The following is a 12,331-nucleotide window of genomic DNA, read 5'->3' as shown; positions in this document are numbered from 1 at the left end:
ATAGCCTGTAACAGACTGTTGGGGCAAGTGCTGTTAGCGAGCACCTATGAAGGCCGGCACGGCACACGAGACGGTGGGTGGCCAACACCACGCCGGGCCGCCTTTGTCTCCCTTAGTGGCGATGTTTACACACCCCCACCAAGTACTCATTTGAGTAGGCTGAGTCGACCTAGGGGAGGCCGAGGACCGGTTCAGATAATCGTCACCGGTGTTGGCCGTGAGCGGGAATCGAACTCGGGTCGCCGGTTTCGTAGCACGGCACACTAACCGCTAAGCTACCGCTCCCAAGCACCTGGACCCACATCCACACAGAAACACCTGCAGACCCGCGCACACACCCACGCAGAGAACGACGAACCCAAACAAAGACGCATGCTCACACATACACGCAGGCCACACACGTGCTCACATACATACCTACAAGCGCACAGAGACACACACACACATACCGATACACACACACAGACACAAACACACTGGTCTTCAGATTCACAAACACGCGTAAGACCACACGCACACATGCACAGAACACACAGGCACACACACACACACAGACACTTGCGGAACATCACACGCACACACAATACAAAGACACACGGGTTTCCACGTATAGCCTTTTTTATAGACTCGAGGGACACGCGCTGTTCGCGAGCGCCAATTAAACCACACGCACATACAAAGACCCCCCCGTGTAGCCTTTGACAGGATGTTGGGGCAAGTGCTGTTAGCGAGCAGCACCTATGAAGGCAGCCACGGCGCACGAGGGGGTGGGTGGTCATAACCATGACTCGGCCGCCTTTGTCTCCCCAGTGACACTCATTTAAGGCTGAGTCGACGTCGAGGAGGCTCATAATCACGAGCGGGAATCGAAGTCGTGTCGCCGGGTTCGTATCGTAGTGCGCTAACCACTGCAATACCGCTCCCCATACACAAGACACAGATTCCCCGTATAGTCTTTAGTATACTCTTCGGGCGAACCCTGTTACCAAGCACCTTATATACACATACAAAGGTACCCCGTATAGCCTTGACAGACTGTAACCTTCACAGACATTCGGGGCAAGTGTTGTGAGCGAGCACCTATTAAGGCCAGCACCCGACACGAACGGGTGGTGGATGGCGAGCATCACGCCCGGCCGCCTCTGTCTCCGCAGTGACGATGTTTTACACACCGCACCAAGTACTCATTTGAGGCTGAGTCGATCTAGGGGGTGGCCCGGGACCGGTTCAGATAATGGTCACGGGTATTGGCCATAAGTGGGAATCGAATTCTTGTCGCCGGGTTCATAGCGCAGTGCACCTACCGCTGCGTAGTGCGCTAACCGCACAACAAAGACACCAAAGACAAAGACCTCCCGTATAGCCTCACCAGACTCTTGGGGCAAGTGCTGTTAACGAGGACCTATGAAAGCCGGCACGGCACACGAGGGGGTCGGTGGCCAGGACCACGCCAGGCCGCCTTTGTCTCCCTAGTGCCAATTTAGTTTTTCCCATCGCACCAAGTACTAATTTTGAGGCTGAGTTGACCTAGGGGAGGACCATGACCGTTTGAGATAATCGCTTCGCGCAACACAACACACCCGGCCTGCGCTCAACGCAACGAAGGCAACCGCGGCGCGCTCGACCCGACCCAAAAGCGACCCCGGCAAAATCACTCACACGCGCTCAGCGGCACACGCACCCACAACGTGGACCCAGCGCACGCGGACGCGTCGCCGCGCCCGTTGGCCACGACGAGTCGGTAGCGACAGACGCCTCGACCCCACGCGCCCTCACCTGCTTGGTGAGCTTCTGGACGCTGGCTCTGAAGCCGCTCTGGGAGCTGCTCTCGGACACGCTGAAGTGGTCCGAGCTCGTGGACGAGCGCTTGGACGTCGACTCGCCGCCTAGCCCCACGAAAGTGTTGTCCGCCGGCAGCTCCTGGATCACGTTCTGGTTCTTGGAGAGCGGCGGCGTGTGCGCGTGCGGAGACACGGCCATCTGGGGCGACGTGGAGCGGTAGTGCTTCGCCAGGTCCGGGCTGTCGCTCGTGCGGTCGGGCCTGAAGGTGTTATGCCTCGGGATGGTGCGGCAGTCCACCTCGAGCTCTTCCAGGGTCTCGTTGATGGTCTGGTAGGTCGGGTCGTCCGACTTGGGCTCCTCGATGGTCACGATGCTATAGGGCGCCGTCTTCACCTGGCTCTGCTGCTGCTGCTTTTTCTTCCGCTTCTTCTTGCGGTTCTTGCTCTGCTTGTCCTGCTGGCTGGGCGACAGCCAATTCTCGTTCTCCTTGCTGCGACACACGCCGCTCTTCATCCTGTTGCCGCGGCAGCGCAGGAAGAGCACCACCACGATGACCAGGATGATGACGATCATCGCGCCCGCCACCATGGCAATGATGGTCGTGTAGCGGTTGATGTCCGACTGGCTCAGGCCATCCCCGATCACGTCCACGTCCAGGGGCAACTTGAGGCTCTTGGTGATGAGCTCCTGCACGTAGGACGCGTTGCCCACCGTCTCGTTCACGAACAGGTTCACGAGCACGATGCTGTAGAGCGACTCGGGGAAGCCGGCGTCGTTCACCCTCACCACGAGCCTGTGCAGCCCCTGGTGCGCGGGCAGCAGCTTCTGCGTGAGCGTGATGTTGCCCGTCGCCTGGTCGATGGCGAACAGGTTGAAGGGGTTTCCTCCCACCACGCTGTACGACAACTCCGCGTTCTCGCCCGAGTCGATGTCCGTGGCCATCACCTCGGCCACCGAGGTGCCCGGCGAGGTGGACGGCGTCACGAGGCGGTAGGAGGCGTTGGAGGGTGGCAGCAGCACCGTGGGCGCGTTGTCGTTGATGTCCATGATGTGGATGGTCACCTTGGCGAACGAGGTCTTGGGCGGCTCGCCGGCGTCCACGGCCTGCACCTGGAACGTGTAGGAGGGCTTCTGCTCCCTGTCGAACGAGATGTTGGACTGGATCATGCCCGTCACCGGGTTGATGGTGAAGATGTCGCTGTTGCCCACCAGCGAGAAGGTGACCAGGGCGTTCTTGCCCTCGTCCGCGTCCGTCACGCTGATGACACCCACCGTGCCGAAGCGCGGCAGGTTCTCCGAGAGGAAGAAGTTGAACTCTTTGTTGTTGAACTTGGGCGGGTTGTCGTTCTGGTCGAGCACGCGGATGACCACCGTGGCGTTGCCGTGCATGGAGGGCGCGCCGTTGTCCCTGGCGATCACGGAGAAGCGGTACAGGTTCCTCTCCTCCCTGTCCAGGGGCTCGGCCACGGACAGCACCCCGGTGCTGGGGTTCAACCTGAAGGCGGGCGGTGCGTCGGGCCCCAGGTAGTAGTGCATCTGCGCGTTCTTGCCGCTGTCCCTGTCGCCCGCGGCCAGCGTGACGATCTGCGCGCCGGGCGCGTTGTTCTCGTAGGCCGTGGCCTCCACCACGCCCGGGTTGAACACGGGCGGGTTGTCGTTCTCGTCCCGTAGCCGCACCACCACCGTCGCCGTGCTGGACATGCGCGGCGAGCCCAGGTCGGTGGCGACGAGACGCACGCTGTACTCGTTCTTCGTCTCGAAGTCGAGCAGGGCCGAGGTCTCGAGCAGGAACTGGTTCTCGTGGTTCTGGTAGGCGGGCTTCAGCTGGAAGGGAACGTCGCCCTCGATGCGGCACGTGACGCGGCCGTTCTGCTCAAGGTCGGGGTCGCTCACCTCGATGAGAGCGATGGGCGTGTTGGGAGGCGCCGCCTCCGTCAGGTGGAATGACGCCGTCGACGGGCGAGATGATGTCGTGCACCGCCACGGAGGGTGCGTTGTCGTTCACGTCGGCCACGGACACGGTGACCGTGGCGGTGGCCGGCACGGGGTTGGGGCCTCGGTCCGTGGCCAGCACGATGAGGCGGTAAAGGGCCGTGTCTTCGCGGTCGAGGGGCCCGCGCACCGTGATCACGCCCGTCAGGTTATCCAGCTGGAAGAGGCGACGCGCCGGAGACGACACGCGGCCGCTGTACGAGTACGTCACCTCGGCGTTCGAGCCCAGGTCCGCGTCGGTGGCGCGCAGTTGGATGACCGGGGTGCCGATGGGGGTGTTCTCCGGGATCTTCACCTCGATCTGCGACTGCTCGAACACGGGGTGGTTGTCGTTCACGTCTGTGATGGTCACGCGCAGGATGGCGGTGCTGGAGCGCGGCGGGTCTCCCCCGTCCTCCGCCTTCAGCTTCATCTCGTACACCTCCTTGCGCTCAGCGGTCCAGGCTGCCGCGGATGAGCAGCTGCGGCGATTTCTCCCCGTCGGCGCCCTCTATCACCTCGAGCGTGAAGGCGTTGCCCGTGTCGGTGAGCGCGTACCGCTGGATGCCGTTGAGGCCGGCGTCCGGGTCGCCCGCGGCCTGCAGCGAGAAGCGCGTGCCCACCGGCATGTTCTCGGCGATGGTGAGGTTGATGACGGGCGACGGGAAGCTGGGCGCGTTGTCGTTGATGTCCTCCACGAGGATCTTCACCTTGATGAGCCTGAAGTACTGGTTGGGCAGCACGACCACCTGCACCTCGTGGTAGCAGCCGGCCTCCTCATCCGCCACGTCGGGGCACAGCTGCTCGCGGTCGATGCGCGTCGCCGTCGTGAACAGCTCCCCGGTGTCGTTGCGCACGCGCACCAGCGGCGAGCCCTCGTACTTGGACACTATCTTGTAGGTGAGGCCGGGCCCCAGGGAGCGCAGGTTCAGATCCCGAGCCAGGTTTCCGATCAGCTTGTTCGCGGGCAGCTCTTCGAACACGCGGTAATTGACTTCATCGGCGCGTCCCGGCACCAGGGACAGCAGCAAAAGCAGCAGCAGCAGCGGCGGCGGCCGCAGCCGCTGGCTCGTGGGTTCCCTCATCCCCGCGCGCTTCTCTTCACCTGCACCCTGGCCCCCGCCAGCGACAACAGCACGAAAAACGACAGAGACGATCGTTTGAGCATCGTGGGATCGGCCAGATCAAAGGAGTCCCACCCCCCGCCGCCGGCTCTGTGTGTGCGTGAGATCAGTCAAAGTTTGTTTCGTGAGACTGAGCGTCGGTGAGACTGAGCGTCGGTGAGACTGAGCGTCGGTGAGACTGCGGCGGTGGCGTCACCGCCAGTACGAAAGCGCCATCGCACTCGACACGGAGGTGCTCACTCATCTTATTATGCCCGACTCTCGTGTGCCCACACCCAATATCGCCATACGCAACATCAACGCACCCAACATCAGCACACACAACATCAACACACCCAACATCAACGCACGCAACATCAACACACCCAACATCAACGCACCCAACATCAACACACCCAACATCAACACACTCAACATCAACGCACCCAACATCAACGCACCCAACATCAACACACCCAACATCAACACACTCAACATCAACGCACCCAACATCAACGCACCCAACATCAACGCACCCAACATCAACGCACCCAACATCAACATACTCAACATCAACACACCCAACATCAACACACCCAACATCAACGCACCCAACATCAACACCCCCAACATCAACACACCCAACATCAACACACTCGACATCAACACACTCTACATCAACACACTCAACAGCAACACACCCAACATCAACACATTCAACATCAACACACTCAACATCAACACACTCAACATCAACAAACTCAACATCAACACACTCAACATCAACACACCCAACATCAACACACTCAACATCAACACACCCAACATCAACACACTCAACATCAACACACTCAACATCAACACACCCAACATCAACACACCCAACATTAACACACTCAACATCAACAGACCCAACATTAACACACCCAACATCAACACACCCAACATTAACACACCCAACATCAACACACTCAACATCAACACACCCAACATCAACACCCCCAACATCAACACACCCAACATCAACACCCCCAACATCAACATACTCAACATCAACACACCCAACATCAACACACTAAACATCAACACACCCAACATCAACACACCCAACATCAACACACACAACATCAACACACTCAAAATGAACACCCCAACATCAACACCCCCAACATCAACACACCCAACAGCAATACACCCAACATCAACACACTCAACATCACACACTCAATCAACATCACCCAACATCAACACCTCAACATCAACACACCAAAACATCAACACACTCAACAGCAACACACTCAACATCAAACACACTCAACATCAACACACGTCAACATCAACACACTCAACATCAACACACTCAACATCAACACACCCAACATCAACACACCCAACTCAACACACTCAAAATCACACCCCCAACATCAACACACCCAACAGCAACACACTCAACATCAACACACTCAACATCAAAACACTCAACTCAACACCACCCAACACACACACCCAACATCAACACACTCAACATCAACACACTCAACATCAACACACTCAACATCAACACACCCAACATCAACACACCCAACATCAACACACTCAAAATCAACACCCCCAACATCAACACACTCAACATCAACACACTCAACATCAACACACCCAACATCGACACACCCAACATGAACACACCCAACATCAACACACCCAACATCAACACCCCCAACATCAACACACTCAACATCAACACACTCAACATCAACCACTCAACAGCAACACACCCAACATCAACAAACTCAACATCAACACACTCAACATCAACAAACTCAACATCAACACACTCAACATCAACACACTCAACATCAACACACTCAACATCAACACACCCAACATCAACACCCTCAACATCAACACACCCAACATCAACACACCCAACATCAACACCCCCAACATCAACACACTCAACATCAACACACCCAACATCAACACACTCAACATAACACACCCAACATCAACACACTCAACATCAACACACCCAACATCAACACACTCAACATCAACACACCCAACATCAACACACTCAACATCAACACACCCAACATCAACACACCCAATATCAACACACCCAACATCAACACACCCAACATCAACACACCCAACATCAACACACCCAACATCAACACACTCAACATCAACACACCCAACATCAACACACCCAACATCAACACACCCAACATCAACACACTTAACATCAACACACCCAACATCAACACACTCAACATCAACACACTCAACATCAACACACCCAACATCAACACACCCAACACACTCAACATCAACACACTTAACATCAACACACCCAACATCAACATACTCAACATCAACACACCCAACATCAACACACTTAACATCAACACACCCAACATCAACACACTTAACATCAACACACTCAACATCACACACTTAACATCAACACACCCAACATCAACACACTCAACATCAACACACTCAACATCATCACACACTCAACATCAACACACTCAACATCAAACACCAACACAACCACCAACACCAACACCCCCATCATCAACACACTCAACATCAACACACCCAACATCAACAATACTCAACATTAAACACACCCAACATCAACTCAACACACCCAACATCAACACAACCAACATCAAACACCCCCATCAACACACCACCCACATTAAAACACTCAAGCATCAACACACCCAACATCACACACTCAGAAAGCAACACATCCCAACAATCAACACACCCAACCATCAACACACACACATCAAGCAGCACCCAACATCAACACATCTCAACATCAACACACCCAACATCAACAAACCCAACATCAACACACGACACTCAACATCACACACCCAACATCAACACACTCAACATCAACCACACTCAAACATCAACACTAACCCAACCATCAACACAAACCCAACAGCAACACACTCAACAGCAACAGCACGTCAACATCAACACACTCAACATCAACACACCCAACAATCAACACACTCACATCAACACACCCAACATCAAACACACTCAACATCAACACCACCCAACACTCAACATCAGCACCCAACATCAACACACCCAACATCAACACACTCAACATCAACACACTCACCATCAACACACTCAACATCAGCACACCCAACATCAACACACTCAACATCAACACACTCAACATCAACACACTCAACATCAACACACTCAACATCAACACACTCAACATCAGCAATGCCTCTAACTTTAAACGCGCAACACAACACATCGTGTGCCGGTGAAAGCCCCTAGTTGCATACCGGAGAGTAATTGCTTTTCATTTGCTTTGATTGTGTTCGCTTCTAAAATAGATTACAGAATGCGTTTATTTTTTATGCGCAATTTGCTTCATTTGTTATCTATTCTCCTCTTGTTCTCGTTGTGATCCAGGGCCTTTCCTTTGACAAAGCGACGTATATCCTCAATGATCCCCAACCTGGCTGAAGTAACACAGGGGCATGTTTTTTTTCAAGTGATATACAGAATATCACTGAAGACGCACGTAGAATTGATCGCTTACCCGGGCTGGGCAAGTCAGAGGTTTTATGGGCCGGAACGCTGAGTCGGAGTGTGAAGGTTTACGTACTGTGGTGTCGTTCTGCCGTGTGATTGTGTGTGTGTGTTGTGCGTGTCGCGGGGAGCGGTAGCGTATGGGGTTGGCGCGCTGCGCTATGAACCAAGCGGCACCGACATCGATGCCCGCTCACGGCCACCAACACCAAGTGACGATTATTTGAACCGATCCTGGGCCTCCCCTAGGTCGACTCAGCCTCAAATGAGTACCTGGCTCACTGTGTGAACGTCGCCGCTATGGTGCTGGCCACCCACCCTCGCGCGTGCCGTTACCGGCCTTCGGAGGCGCTCGCTAACAGCACTTGCCCCAACAGTCTATTCAGGCTATACGGTGGAAGCTTTGCCTATCTGTGTGTTGTGTGTGGCACGCAATGCAAAGCCGCCTTGCCCCCACGCCGCATCGAATTCGCCAGCGGACCCACGTCGATTGTTATCCGCACGGCCATAAAACGCTTCGCTCAAGTAATCTCGCGGAGCGGGGCAAAACGTGTAACAATGCAATTAGGAGGCGATTCAGCGCGTGCCAAAAGCAGCACGTTCTGACGGCTTACGACACCTACCCACCCCCCCACCTCGCTCGCTCGCTCGCTCGCTCGCACCCTACCCCTCCTCTCGTCCAGCCCGCAGTCAGCACCCCCTCCCAGTTACACCACCTCTGCTCCCGCGGACGGAACCCATTGAGATGTGAGTGCAGCGCAGCGCGGCGCGGTCACGTTCTGCGCGTTCGCCAACAGAAAGTGAAGCGACAACCCCCCCCCCACCCCCCCACTGCACGCAACACCACCTGCCTGTCATCCCTCTCGTTCCGCGTTTGCTCGGTGCGCTTTGTTGAGACCCCCACATCCACCCCCCCCACCCCCACCTAATCCCGTGCACGCTTCGTTTACGCCGCAGCCGTGAATGCAACTTGAGTTGTTTTCTCTTTATTTATTGATTCGTGCACGCGAAAGAAGGAAGGAACGAGCGATTTAGGCGGAGGCTGAGCGCGCAAAGGGATACTTTAGCGGTGGTTGTTGCTGTTGTTGTTGTAGTTATTGCAGCAACTGTTACTTAGAAGGCAGGAGGGAATGTCGGCGGATGAAACTCGAATTCCACTGCTAGCGTAACGACTGAATTGGAATGCGCCAAAGGACAAACAACAACATTGTCGCTGGCTCTTCCGTCAGCAAAGAGCGATGCCATAAAGAAGGGGCAAATGAAAGAGAAGGAGGGCGCAGTGGTCGCGTGAGGCTGCTGTGCTAAGCCCCCCGTGAGCTGTCAAACGTCATTACACGCTGCGCAAAACGCCCGCAATCCCCATTCAAACGGAATTCATGGGCGCTGTAAGTGCCGTGCATTGAAAGTGGGGGGGGGGGGGGGACACGGGGATATTTTATTTTTCTCTCTCTGTCTCTTTCTCGCCCGTCCTGCTGCCAAATGATTATTTTTCTCTCTCCTGCCAACATCGATTTCACGTATAGCTGCACGTGCGTGTGTGTGCTGTGTCCGTGCGTGTGGGGGGGGGGGGGGGTGAGCGCGCTGCGCTATGAACCCGGCGACCCGAGTTCGATTCCCGCTCACGGCCAATGCCAGTGACGGTTTTCTGAAAGGGTCCTGGGCCTCCCCTAGGTCGACTCAGCCTCTAATTAGCACCTGGTGCGGTGGGTAAACATCGCCAATGGGGAGACAAAGCCGGTCGGGAGTGGTGCTGGCCACCCACCTCCTCGTGTACCGTTCCAACCTGCATAGGTGCTCGATAACAGCACTTGCCCCAACAGTCTGTTAAGGCTATAGGGACGATCTTTTTCTATGTGTGTGGTGTGTGCGGATGCCTGTGGTGTGTGCGGGTCCGTGTGGTGTGTGCGTGTATGTGTATGTGTGCGGATGCCTGTGGTGTCTGCGGGTGCGTGTGTGTGTGGTTGTGTTGCGCGTGTGTGTGTGTGCGGGTGCGTGTGTGTGTGCGCGCGTGTGTGTGGTTGTGTGCGCGTATGTGTATGTGTGCGGATGCCTGTGGTGTGTGCGGGTGCGTGTGGTGTGTGCGCGTGTGTGTGTGCGGGTGCCTGTGGTGTGTGCGGATGCTTGTGGTGTGTGCGTGTGCGGATGCCTGTGGTGTCTGCGGGTGCGTGTGTGTGTGTGTGGTTGTGTGCGCGTGTGTGTATGTGCGGGTGCGTGTGTGTGTGTGGTTGTGTGCGCGTGTGTGTGTGTGCGGGTGCGTGTGTGTGTGTGTGTGGTTGTGTGCGCGTGTGTGTGCGCGGGCGTGTTTGTGTGTGCGGGTGCGTGTGGTGTGTGTGCTCGCAAAGCAAGAGCGGTCAAACAGAGTCGAACACTTCTCCTTACCTTTTATCCAAAGGTACTGGGCGCTTCTCAACGTCGCGAGTCGCCGAGCAGGCAGAATGGGCATAACATGCGTCGGCGGGGTTGCTTTCACTTTGCAGGGAACAGACGGCACACAAGACACTTGTTTGGTTGTACGGGAGACCAGGCGAGGGCGATCCTTCAAAAGTCAGCCGAGGCAAGCCGAGCGGGCGAGCGGGCGAGCGCGGACGTCTATCGCTGCGACTGAGCGTTCACCCTTCGTCTCGCTTCCAAACAGCCGACGGCTCTCCTTTTTATTGTTTCCTGCTGATCTTTGTATCGCGGGATTCAATCCCAGCAATCCGCTACCGATCCAGTCCCGTCGAAAGCGCTGGCTCAGCTCGCCGCAACCTGGAGTGCGATGATGACGACGACGACGATGATGATGATGATTATTATTACGACGATGTTGATGCTGATGATGATGCTGCTGCTGATGGTGATGTCTTTCACGAGGAGCTCCTTCCCATCGCTGCGCAACTCCCCGCCGCGTCAAGCAAAAGGGGGATCCCACGGCTCTCTCCCCGGCCGTAGCGTGCCGGGCAGGACGCTCCCTCCACTGCGGTGCGCTGTCCCACAGTGGAGGGGGAGCGGAGGGGGAGCGAAGGGGATGGGGGTGGTTGAGAAGCCGGAGCTATCCCTCGCCGGTCTTGCTACTCGCTCCCCGTCTCTTCTCGCTGTCTTCTTGAAAATCGCGCTCTCTCCCCCTCGCCCAGAACGGAGAGCGGAGGTGAGAGAGAGAGAGACAGCGAGCACACACACAGGGGTTAAACGCGGCGCCGCTATGTGTGTATGTGCGCGCGCGCTACGCGCGCGAATCGATGCTGCTCTCTCGAGGCGGCGAGCTCAGCTCTCTGCCGAGCTCATCTCGGACCGTGCATCTCACGCGCGCCTCCCTGTCTCTCTCTCTCTCTCTCCGCGTGTCTCCCCCCTCCCTCCCTCCCCCTTGCTCCTCCCTCCCTCTCTGTGTCTGTCTGCCCGCCCCCTTCCTCTGCTCCCTCCTCCTTCTCTAGTTAGTGCAGGAGCGCACGACGCCGCGCCTCTGCCGCCGACCCGAGCCGATCTGAATACAGATGAGACATTTCGCCGCGTTTTTCTCTCTCTCTCCTCTAATCGCCATCCCTCCCCTCCCTCTATCCATCCCTCCTCCCTCCCCGTGTGAGCCCGCGCGCTGCCTCTCCCCCCAGCTGCCAGCAATGGGCGTTGCGACATCACGTCATCAACAAGTCGCGAAAAATAATGTGGTCCAGTCTGCCTCGACAGCGGAGACCATTATGAGACCATTCACGCGTGCCCCCCCACCTCTTTTCCATCCGTCTTCCATCACTCCCCACACTCCATCTTACGGCATAACTCTCTCACTATACCGAGGAATGGATTGGTGGTGGGGGGGGGGACAACCGCCCCCACCTGGACCTCATGTGTCTGCTACACAAGCCGCGACAACGTAGCGCACCAACTTGAAAAAAAGTCGCGCAAATCTCTCGCTCGCTCTCTCG

The 12,331-nt window shown here is 56.3% G+C and overlaps 1 protein-coding gene across 1 annotated transcript in view; it reads right to left on the bottom strand.

Moving 5' to 3' along the window:
- LOC133349946 (protocadherin-9-like) overlaps window positions 1-11,739 on the bottom strand; it is a 131,884-nt gene extending 120,145 nt beyond the window's left edge. The window contains 4 exon segments of the mRNA XM_061563842.1: window positions 1,777-3,723; window positions 3,725-4,207; window positions 4,209-4,865; window positions 10,815-11,739. Coding sequence (XP_061419826.1) covers window positions 1,777-3,723; window positions 3,725-4,207; window positions 4,209-4,838 — 3,060 coding nt within the window. The 5' untranslated portion in view covers window positions 4,839-4,865; window positions 10,815-11,739.
- Window positions 11,740-12,331: the final 592 nt, after the last annotated feature.

Source organism: Lethenteron reissneri, chromosome 32 (genome assembly GCF_015708825.2).
Source record: "Lethenteron reissneri isolate LAM-NWPU_2019-01 chromosome 32, ASM1570882v1, whole genome shotgun sequence".
In the NCBI taxonomy this organism is placed as follows: domain Eukaryota; kingdom Metazoa; phylum Chordata; class Hyperoartia; order Petromyzontiformes; family Petromyzontidae; genus Lethenteron; species Lethenteron reissneri.
Note: the sequence above shows the minus strand (reverse complement) of the source record. Positions and strands in the feature narration are given on the sequence as shown.